Source organism: Idiotropiscis lumnitzeri, chromosome 13, assembly GCF_059441095.1.
Source record: "Idiotropiscis lumnitzeri isolate Australia: NSW breed Sydney's pygmy pipehorse chromosome 13, RoL_Ilum_1.0, whole genome shotgun sequence".
Taxonomy (NCBI): domain Eukaryota; kingdom Metazoa; phylum Chordata; class Actinopteri; order Syngnathiformes; family Syngnathidae; genus Idiotropiscis; species Idiotropiscis lumnitzeri.
The window spans coordinates 4,249,085-4,267,388 of NC_142403.1; the positions used below are offsets into that span (position 1 = coordinate 4,249,085).

General features: G+C 37.9%; 2 protein-coding genes across 18 annotated transcripts in view; one reads left to right on the forward strand and one right to left on the reverse strand.

Moving 5' to 3' along the window:
• dock7 (dedicator of cytokinesis 7) overlaps positions 1 to 5,602 on the reverse strand; it is a 49,785-nt gene extending 44,183 nt beyond the window's left edge. For all 16 annotated transcript variants that reach the window (XM_088312500.1, XM_088312499.1, XM_088312498.1 and 13 more), the window contains exons 1-3: positions 5,456 to 5,602; positions 2,547 to 2,646; positions 1,006 to 1,181 (exon numbers count right to left, since the gene is read on the reverse strand). In XM_088312500.1, the coding sequence (XP_088168626.1) occupies positions 1,006 to 1,181; positions 2,547 to 2,646; positions 5,456 to 5,493 (314 nt within the window). In that variant the 5' untranslated portion in view covers positions 5,494 to 5,602. The remainder of the gene's footprint in view (positions 1 to 1,005; positions 1,182 to 2,546; positions 2,647 to 5,455) is intronic.
• Positions 5,603 to 6,340: 738 nt separating this feature from the next.
• On the forward strand, positions 6,341 to 15,432 carry atg4c (autophagy related 4C, cysteine peptidase). Of its 2 annotated transcripts, XM_088314150.1 has the most exons (11): positions 6,341 to 6,541; positions 6,670 to 6,773; positions 7,214 to 7,297; positions 8,342 to 8,572; positions 10,866 to 11,208; positions 11,515 to 11,585; positions 12,008 to 12,210; positions 12,338 to 12,416; positions 13,185 to 13,261; positions 14,161 to 14,280; positions 14,676 to 15,432. In XM_088314150.1, the coding sequence occupies exons 2-11, from the start codon at positions 6,698 to 6,700 to the stop codon at positions 14,841 to 14,843; spliced, it is 1,452 nt and encodes a 483-aa protein (XP_088170276.1). In that variant the 5' UTR covers positions 6,341 to 6,541; positions 6,670 to 6,697; the 3' UTR covers positions 14,844 to 15,432. The 2 variants fall into 2 exon arrangements, with proteins under 2 accessions (XP_088170276.1, XP_088170277.1); XM_088314151.1 differs by having other exon boundaries at positions 6,341 to 6,773.
• The last annotated feature ends 2,872 nt before the right edge of the window (positions 15,433 to 18,304 follow it).

The following is an 18,304-nucleotide window of genomic DNA, read 5'->3' on the forward strand; positions in this document are numbered from 1 at the left end:
AAAAGGGGAGAAATCGTTTTAAATTTTAAAACAGAGCATGCTAAAGCAGAGTATGAAACAAATTGTATTGAACTGAACTTAAGGGGGAGTCCAGTGACAAATCGCCATGCATGCATTTAAAGGACAAAATTAAATGTACGGAAAATGTTAATTAAACGTAACATTTTCCATCATTTCGCAACGTACACAAACAGACTATAATTACATGGGACAGGCTTCCAATCTGAATTCTGAAATGGAAATTAAAATGGATTTAACGTAACTCACTGAGTAATATTATCTCACTATACCTTGCCTCATTAGGCCGAAAGGTGAGCAAGGGTGAACTGGAGCCAATCCCAGCTGATTTTGAGCAAGAGGCCAGGTACACACTGGATTTATCACCAGCCAGGTGACCAAAAAAACAATTTACATTCCTCACTGACCAGAACATACATGTTTTTGTAATACGCAAAGACACTGAAGTAACTCAAACATGAAAGTATCTTCGCTAATGCTGAGATAATGTCTATGAAGCTGTTTCCTTGTGGTTTTTAGAGGATGTGGTTCGCCAGATAAAACCATCTGGCTCCCCTTTTGACTCTATTCCTCCTCATATCTTTGAGGAAGTACTCAGGAGTGATGATCAATCGATTTAAGCCCTTATCAAAAGCAGTCTGTATAGTGGAATAATTCCCTTCTTTTTAAACATGGTGTGGTGCTACGCCAACGTTCCAAGCTGTTTGCGCTTTAAACAGATCTCTGAGACTATCACAGAGCAGGTGCATTTATATTGAAAGTGATTACAGACAAGGCGGACTCTATCATCATCAATCATTTAGGTCAACGTTGGATCATTCAGAAAACCTCAGGGAACTTACAGAGTGGGTTGCCTGCACAGACAGTAAAGGGGGCTAATAATGTCGCGTTCCCCACTTTTCTATTCTTCTAATGTACAAATTGAAAACAATTCTAATTCAATATCTTTATGTTTGAAGCATGTCTGGTTCACAAGCAAAACCTTACCCTTCCTCTGGGATGGCTTGTACTACTGTTCGACATTCCCTAGGTGTGTAGATGACCTCAATGTCATCTGGGGGAAACTCTATCAGATCTCTAAGTGGTCCTGACTCCACAATTGGAGGGTGAGTGATGAGGTACTCCTCGAAATCCACTGGCTCGACTGCCTCTGTGAGTGGAACCTGGACGGTGACCAAAGAGATACAAGGAATCAATTAGTTGAGAATAGTCAACCATAGATCTCATGACAATTTGAGTATCGCGAAAAGAGCTTTTCTATTAGCATTAATCTTAATGTAAAGAATCCATTGCAACAATTTCCATGATCTGGAAATCACAATTCAGGCTACTGTCATTATTCAACATAGCTTTTGTTTCATACGTTTTTATCTTTTTTTTTTCCCATGTGTGAAATACATGTCAGGATTAAAAAGTTATGTTACGTTAGAAAGGTGGTTCGCGTCTGCTGTCAAAACACGGGACAAAATGAAAAAGTGTTGTTTGCAGTAGCGGTCTCACTTCACAATCTAGTTAATTTGTGTTGCAAGTATCGTAAATTTGATGTAGCAGCAATATTACATTTACATCACATTTCTTTTAGTTCAATAACGAACCGAGAACAAATCTCTCGCTGTGTTGTGTTCTCTTCTATTTTTAAGGTAGTAAACTATACTGAACTACTATTGTTTGCTAACGACCATACATAACATCCATCCATCCATTCTCTGAACCACTTATACTCACGAGGGTCACAAGTGTGATAGAGCCTATCCCATCATGTTAATAAAATAAATAAATAAATCACAATAATAAAAATAAGATGCCCATTTCTGTTATTGGCCATATTTACTTCTAAGATAGAAAATCAATGTTGAATGTTTTAAAATAGCTGCAAAAATTTAAAATGAATCAGGGATGTCTGTGTTCTAATGTGAAGAATCCAATCCCATTTGTTTTCCTCTTGTGAGTGAGACTGTGGGGTCTGTGAGTTTCTCACGGAGTTTAGTTCAAACAATTGCGGTTTACGTATGAGACAATTATAATCTAATTAACAAGAGAACGGCCGTGAATTGCAAGCATTTTCTCTAGAGCCTGTTAAACTTGTTGCTAACCACTTTAACGGATATGTCGCCACAAATTGTGAAACCTTTGATGTGGAAAAATCAAAACAAAAACGTCCATGAAAGTCAGATGCGGAAAATGAAGAGATATAATTGGACTTGATATAACTATAGATGGAAATACAGAAATCAATTAAACATTTTCACGTGTTTAAAGTTACTGCACAGCCCCATTAGCACTTTTTTTTCCTCAAGTGTTTCCAAAATACACGTAATGAGGGTGCGCATCGAGAGTATAGTTAGACTGTGTCTATCAATATGTAAATTTGTAAAACAGCATTTTTTTATGTAACAAAATTTTAAAAGTAAAACATCTCTAGAAATCAAAGAGTGTCTTACATATGAGCATTGCTGCTAGTTACAAAGAATAATAAGTGGGGTTTTTTTTGTTGTTTTTCTTTTAACAAAGGAGTAAATCTTACGCACTGTGTTACTTGTTATGGTCCCAGCATTGAGGTTCTTGAAGAGTTGTGGTGAGCCACCATATTGACCCGCTATTTGCTTTCTGACCTCTGCTGCCACAGTCCTGCAAAGTAAACAAGCTTTATTAGTTACAGTCAGTCAATATTAAAAGTTTAACTAGGGCTGTGTTTACCTAAATAAACATTTTTATTTCTCATCCCTCGCAATGATAGTTAAAATGTCTTTAAGATGTTCTTGTTGACTCCAAAACTGTTTAGTTTCTAAAGAAGAGAGGAATGCCACTGCTCGGTGTTAGTTACGAGGCACTTGTAATTGCTCACTATGCCTACAAGTGTCTCGATAAATTGTGAAGAAGTCAAAACAAAACAAAGTGTCTGGATTTCCAGTACACTCAGACTAGTCAGGTCTGTTTTGATTAATAGTATCGATATTATTACTTTGATCTGTACAACCCCCTCTCCATTGATTGGCTTCTGACAAGTACATAGAAGCCTTCCAGAAAAACATCTGGAGCAGGCTATTTTAAGCAGCGTTGACTCATCTATACCACAGTTTGAAAAGGAGGAACATGTCAGAGTCAAACATAAAAATGGAGTCCATTTGTTTAGCTCAATGCAGTCATATGATCAAATGAGCGTACACCTCCTGCAAACAAACTTGGTTCGACTGTTCCATCTGAGAGTTGTTAATCGCAAGCAGTAAATCTCTGCTAGATTTCTAAACATACAAGTTAAACTGAAACTTAGTTGAAAGATGCCAACAGTGTCTCAATTTATTGCTGTTGGTATTTTAAGGAAGCCACGCCTATGTGGTGTGCTGTTTCAACTACGTATGGTATATATCCAATAATTTTCCAAAACATGAAAAGAAGCTTGAATGATCAAAATTTCTATCCAATTACGAACTCATGAGATGACATGGAAAAATACCCTGAAATTGTTTTATTTATCGAATGTATTCAAGAAGTTTGATTCCTGTATATCAAAGGTGTCAAATTCATGACCTCAGGGGCCAGATAAGGCCCACCACCTAATTTTATGTGGCCCAAAAAGGCAAACTTTATGCATCAACTTCATGTTGCTTGCAAATCGTTTTCACGTTTAACACCACTGACATTGCAAACATTTTTTTATACCAAAGCCTCCGTTTAAATAAATTGCAAAATAGCACCTATAAAACCACACTCCAAAAAATGGACGCATATTCAAAATTGATAAGATCTCTGACCTGTACAAGTCATTGTACCATTTGATTGCTTCCACACCTCCAGCTACCAAACCTGCCGAATGGATGTGGACATCATTCCAAGTGAGACATATAGATGATGTTTTGTGACAGTATATCAAAAAGTCCCACACAAGTTTGAATTGCTTTGCTATGGCCGCTCCCACATGGTACAAACCATCCTGGCTTTTCAGATCTGTTGATATATACCACACATGAACCCACACCTGTTGAGGCCATTAAGGATTCTTTAACACCTGTTTCAAGGCTGTTTTGAACTCCCCAAAAATAATGTTTTGGCCATTAATTTAAGATGATGCCTTTTGGAGACATGAAATGTATGTTAATTGACCAATGCCGGAACACTGGCCTATTGCTTTATGTGTGCCACTCAATATGGTGAGCTTGATTACGCTTCTCAAATAAAGAGTTTACTGTGACCAGTGGAGAGACATTACTCCTAAAACTCACATTTGCATCCATGTGCTATACGCAATGGACATATTTGGATAAGACTGGGATGCAGTTGGTGCGTGCATGCGTGCGTGCATGGTGCATATATGGAATGTGAATTACAGCATGTTCAGTCATGGCTGCATCTTCCTTGTTGTTGGTGACATATCTGCAATCAATTTCAGTTTCAAAAACAAGCTTTTAACCAACAGTTCAATTAATTAAGTCTGTGTCTCCCACTACAAAAGCCTATCAAAAAACCCATCCAAATTTTGATAATACAATGTAATACAATAGAGTAACATCAAACAACAACTCTATTATTTCAGCAACAATTTTCCTTCCCGAACTCTTTCCACCGATAGAACACTTTTGTCAATCAGGAGTGATCCAGACACCCATATTAACTTTCAAAACCATGACAAAAAAAATTTAATTAATTCAAAATTGATAAAGTAAGACGTTGTTAAAACATGAGATATATATATATATATATATATATATATATATATATATATATATATATATATATATATATATGTAGGACAAAGACAATGCCTTTAAGATTTGTATTGAGAATTGACAGCAAGGGATTCAGCATCCTGCTTGTATAATTATTTTTTATTCATAGATGGACAAATGGATAGACAGATAGACAGATAGATAGATAGATAAGCCATTACGGGTGGTGGCATCTGACAGCACAGATCCTATTGTTAAAGAGATTATTTAGAGCCATTTGAGGGGCGGGGATGAGATTGTTTGCTATTCTGTTGACATGTATCCTTACACCTATTGTACATTTATTGGTCACCCGGCCTTCTCACGGTATAGTTGATGAGAACAGTCACATTTGTAGCAATGACAACAGAGTGAAACTGCATCAAGGTAAGCTACAAGACAGCTAGCTGTTCAAACTAACGGTTTTCGTATTACTGTCATATGTCGCCGATCGCATAGGCACTACCAAACATGCCTCGTGTTGGATCACTTTGCATTTGCTGGAGTGCGCGTACTATGTCTCTTTTTTTATGAATTCGTTTGGCTGTCTCTCTGGGTGGGTCTGAGCATCTTTGGCGATACGGCTAACAAGCTAGCGGAGAGCGGCGGGGCTACGCTGCCGTCTGGGCCTCTTTCCATTGGGTTGTCACGGCAGTGGTCTGTCGGTGACCATCTCGAAAGCCTCAAATTGTTCGCTTTGCGCTGAAAGAGTCCGTTTTGGACACGTCTTTTACCTGCTTATCTTCTGGGCGAAGGCGCGGCGTTCAGCCATGGCAGTGGCCGCTCCGATGTGCTTGGACGAAATTCCCAGAGAGGCAGCCAGCGAATTCCACTCACTCACTACAGCCACCGGGAAAACGGGAAAACTGGAGAATGGGAGATTACCGTAATGGTTGTAATGGTGTGCAAAAGAACACACCCACGCATGCTTTACTATTTGTTCAAATGTACTGTTGAATATAAATAATTTTGCGCCATGCTGAGAAATGTAAAGATATATATATATATATATATATATATATATATATATATATATATATATGTATATATATATATATATATATATATATATATATATATATATATATATATATATATATATATATATATATATATATATATATATATATATATATATATATATATGTATATATATATATATATATATATATATATATATACACACATATATATATATATATGGAAAGCCTCTCGGTTCTTCTGAACTGAAAAAGGTAATTCCATGTTTATTCATTTTTTTAAACTGCATTTTAATATGTAGTATAAGAACGAATACTATTCCGGATTTCCGGATGTGTTTCAACAAGATATACTTATAATTCGACGTTTGGCGTTGTTTGCAATTTAGCATGCAACAAGGTAATCGAGTATATTGTTACGGCAATGCAATGAAGGAAAACTATTTCAACTCTCAGTCTTTGGGTGATGTGAGTGACATTTTAACTGATACATGCTGTTGACTTTAAACACATTGTTTTGTTGCAGAAAATGAAATAAAATAAATTTTAAAAGTCTTTTGGATTGGGAGAGTTTCATTCTGTGAGTATAAGCACCGCCTACTAGGGTAGGTGGTACTTCAAATCGAGCCTCCACTGAGTGCCATCGCCTTTTGTTTCTTGGAAACATCGCGAGATCAGCTGACCTGCCCTCCACTACTTCCTCAAAACATAAATATTGTCAATTGACAGTGATGTGTTCCACTGCAAGCAACGGAAGACTGATGACGTTCGTTCACTACTCGGTCGTCAGAATGTAGCATTACCACGAGCAGCTTTTGAGTGAAAACACGCCACGTTAAGGTAATTCTCAGTTTAAATGTGCGAGTCATGGCTAGAAGCCCTGGCTGCAGGGCACGGGTTTGTATCGTTGGATTTGCATCTGAACACCTTGTTGAGCCTAAACACGGTATACCCGCGTTTCTCTGAAGTGGGTTACATGCAGCCTCCGTGGTCCACATGGAGAATAAAGGGCACGACGAGGTGGAAAAAATGAAGACGAAGTTCTTGTCTGCGTGGCACAATGTGAAATACAGTAAGTGAATTAGACGACAAAACACACGCACGCAACAAAACTCACAGTTTCACTGACAAAACGATTGCTTTTCCCTGCATTTATTACAGCTATTGCATCGCAAGCATTCAAGCTTAGTCAACATAAAAATTCTTACATTTTAATTAGCTGAAACTCATTTGCCTACGTTTGACAGCATGTTTTCTTGACTGATGACCAATCGTTTGCTGTCCCTGTTTATCTTAAAGTGTAGTTCTTCAATGTCATTTTAGAACTGCAAGTAGAGATAGACAAACTAGTTCTCTGTAGTTACGTAAATTTTGACACTGATCGGAAGCACAAGGTGACTGCTGTTGAACACTAAGTGTGACTTTAGACTCGGTGTGTTTTTATCCCCTGGCTGTAAACAACCGAACTGTAAAACATTGTTTGTTTGTTTGTTTGTTTTATAAATATTTTAGGTTGGGCTCTGAAGTCAAAGACCTTATTTAGCCGAAATTCCCCTGTGCTTCTTCTGGGAAAATGTTATCATTTTAAGGCTGAAGGTATGTTACACATTGTATCTACATTTAAAATTCAAAATTGTCAGCACGTTCAATTCATTTAGGTAACAATTTTCAACATGCCACCAACTTCCACATACCAAAAATGTTACGTTTCATCAATTACAATTACCATAAAATGTTTCCATTCATTTCAAATGACACACTCCATTCCAAATTCTACCTTTTCAGCGGATTTAATGCGCCTTGGGAATGATTTTCCACAAATATTTGATTCAATTTGTACTGGAAGTGCAACCCATTTGAGAAACCCAAAATCAACTGCAAGTGACCCAGAATAAACAGGAACGTCACCAAAATCAACAGGAAGTGACCCATAATTGATTCCATCTTAAATATGCTCGCCTCTTTGCTACTACAGTTCTACATGAAACTTCAAAATGGTGTTGTGAAATGATCTTCCTTTTTACCTTTTAATTAAATTTTTTTTTTTGACTGAGTCAAGCCACTCCGTCTTCAATGTTGAGCTCATGCCAGCATTTTAATCTTCACAATTAAAAAATTAAAGCATAGTATTATGATTCTACTTGCTTTTTCCGCTAATTTTAATATTTCTAACCAATTCAAACTATTCAAATTCAGTACAAATCCTCATCATCCGTTGTTATTCCATGTAACTTTACATGATTCCATATTGTTCAATATCATTCAGTATCACTCCATATTGTTCCATACTATTCCATGGCATTCAATGTCATTCAACATCATGCTTACCGTTCAATATGCTTCCATATTCTTTGATAGCATTTCACTGTTCACACGTAATTCCTCCAGAAATTGCATTCTCTAGTTTGTTATTGTGGTTGTAATTTACATTGGTGTACCAAAGGAATATTTGACAAAGCTCTCATTATTATAAAGTAAAGTTCTGATTGGTAAGATAGAGGCTTAATGTAATGTGTTATGTTTGCATTTAATAATTATTATATATTATACTAAGCATTAATAGGACCTACTGTAAAAATCCTCAGATAATTTCTACATAACAGACAGTGTGGTTACCAGACTGAACCTTATTTTCCCCAGATGATGATAATGCTTCTGAAGCCTGCTTGGAATCTTCGGAAAAGGACTCTATCATGGGAAATATACAAGATTTCCGGAGGGACTTTGGCTCTCGTATATGGCTAACGTATAGAGAAGAGTTTCCCCCTCTGCCTGGCTCTGTTCTAACATCCGACTGTGGCTGGGGCTGCATGCTTCGGGCTGGACAGATGATGTTGGCTCAAGCACTTATTCTGCATTTCTTGGGCAGAGGTGAGTGATTTTATCATACTTTTTTTTTTTTTTTTAATCTTGCCTCTAACTGACTCCTTTAATATGTTTCCCGCTGGGAAGTAAATCGCTTTGAACAAAGCTTCAAAAACATATTTTAGGTTTACAGAGTTATAAAAGTACAGTACAACTACATTTGAGAGGTGGTTAGTGAGCTAATGAGCTATATTTACTCTCTAATAGTCACCTTACTGATTTTTTTAATAGTATTTTTCAGAGTAGTTTAATACAAGATACTTTTATAGTATTTTCATGAGCAAAAAATGCAACTGTAACGCACTTACAGTGAGTGACTATCCACCTGGTATTTTTTTATTTTTACTTGCAGTCTTTATTACTAATGTGGTGTGTTTTGGTTTGTCACGAAGTATTGTGTTGATTTTCTTTTCCCCAATCCTACTACTAACTGCGAGAGACTTTTGAGTCCATTTGACCAATCAAAAGAGTCAGACAGTCACATAGCCTCACTCGGTACCCGCAGCCCCACACAGTAGCAACGTTTTTGAAGTGGCTCATTTACCTGAAATGTAGTTGTACTGTACATTTACCTTTACGTAGCAGAAATAATGTAGTTACCTTACAGATGCGCTCTGTGACCCAAATGACGATAAAAAGGAATAGATTAGACGACAAAAAAAAAAACAGCTGTCATTTGCTGTCTTCTTCATCTGCATTAACTGTTATCATTTCAATCTACAAGAACCCGACCAGGAACATGAGAAACACATTCAAATGTAATGATTTGGGACTTAAAACCAGCTGGTCAACCACAGCACATGAATGCAAATTGCACTTGTGACCAAACTATTGACAATATCGTAAATCTACAATCACCCACATATACAACACTGCACATCTAAAATCAAAACATGTTTCATTAGCAGTCTCCTTTCCTGACGCCTGAAAAAACTGCAAATTTTACATATAAACTTTCCATCAGACGATAGTTGAATATTTTAGGATACAAATCTGATAGGAAAATCTGTGTAAGTAGTATGTAAATATTTCAGTTATTTAATATTTGTATGCCTAGCATTGATGTTTTTCTTCTAATACTAGTACATCATGATAACATGGTATTGAGTTACTCAGCAGTTCCCACCATAACTTTGTAAGCAATTCCGTTTGAGGATTAGCAAGTGACCAAAAATAACATTTTGGAATTTCATTTTACTCAAACTTAAATGTAGCAAGTGAGCGTGCCAGTAAAGTAGCCAAGAATTCATAATAGTTTTGTCACTGTGCTAGCGAACGTCTTATCTGGGCACTGAGATTAATTTAATTAAAGACGCAAAACTACATTAGTGGTGTTAATGTGAGTGTCAGTGGTTGTGTGTCAGTCTTGTTTTTGAATAGTGACCAAATGACCAGGGTGGCGACTCCGCCTCTCATCCAAGTCAGTTCGATTCCAATCTTCCCATGAACCTGAACTGATTAACCAGCATTTCAAATGGATGATTTGATAGATTTGAGATGTTATTTTTCTTGAGATTTTCTCATTTTGAATCAGAAAGCTTTCCAGTTGGTATTTGAATGAATTCTTTACTGCTTTGTCTGATCTGTTGACTCTGAAGTGTCCTCGACTTTATGAGTCCTCATAACGAGATGGCATGCCATTTTAATGCGGTCATTTAGAAAACAATATTCAAAACGGGCTCTTCTGTCAATTGTAAAATATGCCTTCAATGAAATATTTCTCAGTAAAATGACTAATGGCCATTTAAGGATATTTATTGATCAATTTCATTTTGATTCTCTTTGGATCAAGGTCATATTGTTAACGGTTAAAATTTGACTCTTCCATTTTATAACCCGGGACAATTCCATTTTCTCCATTTTCATCTCCCATCCTGTTTGTAAGGAGAAGGTGCAATTAAAGTGAAACAGTGTGTCATTCAAATGTATAATTAGATATCGTTTTGGTTCTCTGGAGTCATCAAGGTTCAAATCAAGTTCTGAAAGACTATATTTTTAATAGTGAAGTATAAAACTTGAAAGTTAAGGCTCTGGAAGAACTCTAAAAGATCTGGTGAAATTAGTACCTCTCATTACGTCCCATAATTAATACCTACATAGCAAACCAAAGGGAAGAAAGACCTTGAGTTTGATGTTAGTTACTACATAACTCACGGTAGAACTAAAGTATACTAATCCCAAATTCCATACATAAGCAAAATAATAATGTTAATATGAAACAACATTTGGGGGGGCATATGCCTTTATCAGATAATTGTACAAAGACACCCACATGATATATTTCGTGATTTCCTTTCAGACTGGACATGGTCAGAAGCACTCCAGTTCCATCGTTTAGATGGCGAGACATGGACCACCACTGCAGCCAAGCGCCTGGTGGAGTCCCTGGAGGCTTCTTTACAGGGCACCCTCAACAGGCCCTCCAATCCTGAATCATCAGCCATACATCAGGCTCAGGCTCCGGGGCCAGCGGAGGAGGCGGACGTCCATTTAAAAGAAATGTACCACAGGACACTGATTTCATGGTTTGGAGACGACCCATCCGCTCAGCTTGGTCTGCACAGATTGGTGCATTTAGGTCTGACATTGGGGAAACAGGCGGGGGACTGGTATGGACCTGCTGCTGTAGCGCACATTCTAAAGTAAGTCGAATAAAGGGAAAAAAAATCGTAGTTAGATTTGCACTTTTACAGTTTTACTAAAGATATGTAAATAAACGGATGTGATCAGTTTAGCTATTATTTAAAATGGTTATTCTGAAGTACTTCAAGATACTTTGCTGTGGAAGACACTTTGGTGTTTAAATGTTTTATAGTCAATACATAGCAACACATGTACATCTCCATCCTGAAGACCAACTGCTAAGATAACAGCTAACTGTTACATTTCACATGCAAACTTTGAACATTGCTCACTCTGTCCAGCTCTCTCTGTGTGTCTCCTTGTAGGAAAGCTATGGATGAAGTGAATGACCCTGCTTTAACCAGTATTACTGCTTATGTCTCCCAGGACTGTACAGGTATAGAAAATGGCCTTGCTTGTGATAAAATACGATGGGCACCATGGCAGAATTTGTGCTACTATTCACATCACATTTTTAGAGATGCTGTGAAGCTTGAATGTGGTCATTCTCATTGTACAGTACATATCCCCACTCCACCTCCGGAAAAAAAAATGCCAACTCACAAACGTACCTCTGAACCCAAAGTAACCAAAGCAGAAACTTATTTTCTGGAACATTATGTCACTAGTATAAATTATAAGACACACTTCTCAGTATGATGACGTACAGTAATGTTCTTTACCACTTCTAACCAAACTCCAGTGTATGTTGTGCATTGTAGAGTGTCGTGAAGAGTGATTGAACGTGTGGCATCTAAAATAACAAAATGGAACGGAAACATAGTTACAACTAAAAAACTATTCTTTCGTTTGTCTTAGTGTACAGCGCTGATGTGATTGACTGCCACAGGGCAGCCAAGACTGGGGGGCTGTCAGCTGGTACATCAGGCGCTCTGTCGCCGCCACAAAACAACCAATCAGCGTCTGCGTTCACCCTGCCGGACAGTCAAGCTGTTGTTATTCTCATCCCTGTACGACTGGGAGGAGAAAAGACCAACCCTGAGTACTTTAACTTTGCAAAGGTTAGATATTTTCTTTCGTAGAGAGAAATCGACGGTACTCCTATTATCAATTAAGTGTGATGAACAAAACCAACTACAACACCTGTTATTTTTTTGTTTGTTTGTTTGTTTGTTTTTTGTTAAATAGAGAATACTGAGTCTGGAGTACTGTATTGGCATTATTGGAGGGAAACCCAAGCAGGCCTGTTACTTTATAGGGTTTCAAGGTGAGTGTTTGCTCAATGTAAAAGAAAGACTGGTTGGTACGAATATCAGGTTCTTTTACATAGTATACCTTTTCTTATGCGAAAGGATAAAGCAAGATAATATATTCCTGTTTGCACATGGAAAACACGGAGAGGATGCAAGTGAAGCAGGGGTTCCTTTATTCTCTCTGACCCATCAAAGCCGCACCCATTTATCACAAGTAAACCTCCCAAGTTGTGCGAAGTAATTGATTTCCATAAGAGGCATGCATTAAATTTCCTCCAGGCTCCAAAGTGAGCCACTCTTCATCACCTTCAGGAGCTGGGAGGAACCTTCAGTTGTACATCTTGGCAGTCAATATTTACGCATTTCCATTTTATCAATGTGATATATAGTGTTGAATGATGTCTGAATGACAAGCAATACATTCTTTCTGCCAGGGCACCGCTCACCGCTGCATTCATCAAATGCAAATAGTCGCATATAATTGCGTGTTTGTAAAAGTAATCCTCACGCCTAACAGATCTCCCCCCCCATACATGCACAAAATTAAATGGAAACCTTTCTGTGGGTCTTAAGAATGTGCTTGTGGAACCGCATCTGATTATGCTGATTTTAATCCCCCTGTGGTAGATATTAAAAAGCAATAACTTTGTGGGAGGCATATTTGATGTAACAGTACAACGTGCAGGTGACTTTGAGCGACCCTACATTGAAATTGGTGGGAGGCTCATTTTTGTAATGATCCAATGTTTTTAAATAACTTGTCTTATGTTTTGTCCTTGCAGATGACAGCTTGATTTACATGGACCCTCATTACTGTCAGTCTTTTGTGGATGTCAGCACCAGCGATTTCCCTCTCCAGGTAATGGGAAACTTCACAAAGGAGCTGACTAAAAGCCTAGTAATGGGAATGTAATCATTCCTGTTAGTACTTAATGTTATGAATCTTAAAGCAGCCCATCAGTCAATTACAGAGAGCCAGCTGCTAATTTACACTCCCTAGCCACTTGATTAGGTACACTTGGCCATCTTAATGAGATACAAGAGCAAAAAAGTGCATTTGTAAAAGATTATAGCAACGCACCTTGTCAAACAAGTGTGCCTCTACTGATTTGATACATTATTTAGCTACTTGAAAGAAGCAAAATTAAACCTTACTGGTGGTGCTACACTACTGTACAGTCGTGTGCTTTGTGTAATGTATTGCAAATTGTGTATTTTACCTTTATGTAATGTTATTAGCATTATTATTTTGGGACCGCTGCAGAGCAAGCAGTGGAATAGGCTCCATCTAACCCACAATCCTAATAAGGATAAGTGGTACAGAAAATGAATGGCTATTTTAAGCTTTATGAGAGTGGTATCCTATTAAAGACCCTGTTGAATTAAAACCTGATCGAAATATGACAGTGTCAATCAAAATGAAATATTACTATCTTTGTAACCAAACAATTTTGATCCTGCTTGTATATTAGATCTCATTAGATTGTAAATGTATACTTAATGTTGAGACTTTTGAGATTACTCACAAACACTGCGACAGGACCAATGCAAGTAAGATTAGCACACTTTGTGCTATTAAAAACTTCGTTTTATGCTTTTTTATCCTGTACACTAGTATAAAATGTGACAACACAGCAGTCTTTGTGCTGTAAATGTGTTAACAGTGTAACAAGAGATAAATAGGATTTCTTTACACATCTACTTGGTCCTTTGGTTTGAGGAATATTTGAAAAATGAACTGTGTCTTCTTCTGTCTAGTCCTATCATTGTCCCTCACCAAAGAAGATGCCTTTCACGAAGATGGATCCCAGCTGTACCGTAGGATTTTACTCCCGAAGTGTCCAAGACTATGAGAAAATCAGCCAAGAGATATCTCAGGTGCAAATTCATTCAACAATTTCAGAAATATTACATTGTTGGACCTAAATATTAATGGTATCATTAATTTTACCCAGTCATGTGATTATCCACATGTTGGCCACTAGGTGTCAGCATTTAGCCATTTTTTGTTATTAGTTCCTACCATTGGCTCTTCTGTGGTCAATAAAGTCAGGAGCTTCAAAACAGTCCTCTGTCCTTTTAATTATATGATGTTTACTCTAAGTGATTATTTAAAAAAAGTTTTCTAGGTCAAAGTAAATAAATATCAGAAGAATGGCAAAATTGCATAATCAACCTAAAAGCAACTTCACAAGGAGACAGTAACAGAAACAATCCAGTTGGGAAGAAAGTGTGCAGTATTTTGTAACATGAACGCCTGCAAAACATTTCAGGTGCTGCAGCCTTCAGCAAGTGAAAAATACCCAGCGTTCACGATCGTGCAAGGTCATGGCAGAGATTATGACCTGTCATCCAGCCTGACCCCCAAAAAGAGCGAATGGCCCTTCATCCGTGACCCCAGGAGGACAATCACCACTGCTGGGGACTTTGTGCTACTTTGACAGAACCGTTTTGTCTGAGACAGATGTGACATTGAACTTTGTAAAACGGGACCGTCCGTGGAAACGGTCTTTTTCACTGATTAGTGAAGAGCTGGATTGCAGCAGTGTGAGCTTGCAAAAAAAACTTTAGTTTGTCGTAGGACATTTGTAGCACTCTGCTGAATTATCCGACCTATTTTTAGACTAAACTGAAGAAATGGAACATAGTTGAAGTGTGCAGTTGTTACATTATTGTATTTTTCCCAACAGTCATTTCAGTGTTAGGGTAAGAAAGCAGTTCATGTAAATAAAGAAAGCTAAATACCTGCAGTATTTATACAACTCGTGTTTGACATGAGTGGTGTTAGACTTTAATGATTATGATAACAAGTTATGCCCACTAACTGTTCCAAGCCCACTCCAACATCAAATCAAATGAGATGCATATTTTAACCCACATAAAAATAATAAACTATTTTTGTAGGGCAATATTTTATTTTCTTTACCAGAGGGTCATACTGGAGCTTTCTAACATGTTGCATTTGCACATTTTAGATTTAGTATTAATGTGGAAATATTAAATAAATTACTTTTTGTAACACTGTGAAAATGACCAGTGTTTAAAGTTTGTTTGTTATTTATTATTTTTTTTTAAAAGGTGATTCTAAGATTTAAAAGTATCACGCAGTGCAGCTGAAGTGGCGCACCAGTTTATATCACACGTCAAAAGATTATTGACACTGGAGAAGTACGTTGCTTTGCTTTGAACAATTTTGTGATTTAAATTGTTTTGTCTTTCATGTCAGTGCATGCTAGCAATAAACAAGCAAACATCTGCTTACAACACAACCCTCAGACATTTTTAAGTTCCACAGTAACTTTATCATGCACAATAAACCGTAAATAAAGCGAATAATCCTATTACATAACTTTATTCATTACAATTATTATTTAAACCAAAATGACCACCAAATGTCCACTTTGCAAAAATTAACTCAAGTCGCTGGTAGGTCAAATGTTTTAAACTGCAGTAAATCAGCTTGCTACCTGGGTGTGAAAACCTGAAGAAACTGCTTGAGTAGACGTTGTTTACTTCATTTTCATTGCTTGCAAACCTAAAGCAGTTTGCTCAGTGCATTCAATCTCTTTCGCAGCAAGCCAAATGCAGTAGATTAAAACTAATCGTATGTGCTAACCATCTCTCCAGGCCATTAACCAGCCACCGGAAAATATGTGACCCAGTGACACTGACGGCAACTGTGTTCTGTTTTGGAGGAAAAGCAAATATCCTTGTGTTCTGTTACTATGGCAAATCTGTCTGATTGAGCTATGCCAGACTGTTTTGCTGTACAATACAAATTCTTGTATTATGATGAGGCTTGCTTTTTAGAGGCGGGAAATGCCCCTTCTGCGGCAACGGCAGGCCAAGGGTGAGGATTGTTGAACAGTAGGATCCCTCATCTGTTCTCCTTACCACAGAGAAGCAATGGCAGAACACATAAAGGCATCATTTAGATCGCCTGTCTGATCTGCGTGTTGCTCTTTGGTTGTTTTTAGCCGACGACCGGCCGGCTGCGTGGACTGAGCGAGATCATCAAGTATGCAGGAGCAAAAGACCGGCAACATTCTTGAGCGTTTGCGGATAAGACACAAAGAGCACGGGTTGAATGGAGGGTGGTGTCGGGAGGGAAACGGACTTCATGGGATTTTTGACAGAAACATGAAAGAGCGCTTGTGCTGGGGGGCACACAAAACTCTGAGGGTCGACTGTGTTCTCCATGTATTTACAGGCCATGTATGAATATTTGATTAATGACTCACACGCCCAGGGGAAATGGAATATGGCTTTACAAAGCATCCCATCCCTCTTTCACACACGCGCACACACATGCAGATCATGCTATTCAAGGCAGCTGCCTAACATGTCATTGACATTGCAGATTCCTGAAAATCTAATCTGCAGCCAAGGAAATTCCTCCCAAGAAAGGAGTCCGGGATGGTAATTTATGTTATACAGACATATAGGTAGTCTATGTCCAAAGGACGAGACATCTAATAAACCATTTGGTTTTCGCAGGAGGGAATGACTTCTGGCAACGAGTCTGCATAGAATTGACTAAGGCCTCTTAATGCATTTATTTTATATAGAACGGAAATAAATAAAGAAGTAATAACCTATCCATTTTCAACTCCACTTAGAGTTGTGGGTGAAACTTGAACTCAACCTCACCGTGCACCTGATTGAATTCCACAAGCCCTCTTTATCCTATTGCAAAACTCTTATGAATGATAAAAATGAGTAGGAAAATAATTCATTTAAAAGAATACTGTTCTTCTTATAAACAATTACATTAGAGTGTGATGTATGAAATTGTTAGTGGAATGGTTGATGCCCGATATTCACCCAATTATGACTCATAAGTATTTTAATCACAGATAACTTGTCACTAATCTTGGTCCAAAAAAGAGTGAAGAACTCCTAAAAGTACAGCGATGATGAAACACAGTATTCAATATCTAATTGCTCTATGAAAGGATACTGAGTATGTTTTGTCTTTATAATTAACATTTAATCATACAATTTTTATTGTATGTATTTCCTTCCAGGACCTTAATGTAAAGTGAAGCCAAGATTTGCTTGTACATCCACAAGACTGAGAAAAGATAGTACTCTTATAGGCTATGCGCATGTTTCCAGGTCTGAAAGTGATGTCTGGTCTCTTCCATTCATAACTGGCCCGTGGATTTATATTGAGTGTGTAGTTTACACAAGTATGGATTGGTTGTGTGTAAGTGATTCTAAATCAAAAGGTGTCACACTCCCTCCTCGTCATCACACCAGGTGCACGGGTGCTAGATTTATACTCAGTAGCCGTTGCCCACCCTTGTGGAATGCAATGCATCTTCAAACAGGTACTTCACTTTGAAATCTCAGCTTAGAGTGATATCTCTAGGCTGCTAAATATATCCGCATCCCGGAGCCGTTAGAGCGTAAATACCGACCCAACTGCATCAGACCGCATTCAGAGTCTCAAGTCTGCCCATGCAACTGCCCACTTGTCTCCGCCTGTCTCCTACCCTCGTGCCCTGCTGCTCACGGGAGGTTCAGGAGAAGTGCTGAGGCATTGCATGCCACACACAACTCTTCTGGGTGGAAGCCAGTTAAATGTCATCATGCTGTGATTATTCAGCACCATGCAAGACAAGAACGTGAAAATGTCTTCCACTGTGTGAACATGGCCAAGAGCACACACAAGGTCACATTCTTCAGCTTTTACAAAATCATTAATAAATAGATGGACTGTCAGTCACACTGATGCCATGTATATTATCAATGTGAGATTATTTGAAATGAAATCAACAAGTTTCAATTTAAATGTAGACAAAAATGTGGTGTCATTTGGTATGTTGTGGGGTCTCCTAGGAGTATGGCATGTTTTAAATGCAACTGTTGTCGTTTATTTGCAAATGTTTGTTCCAGT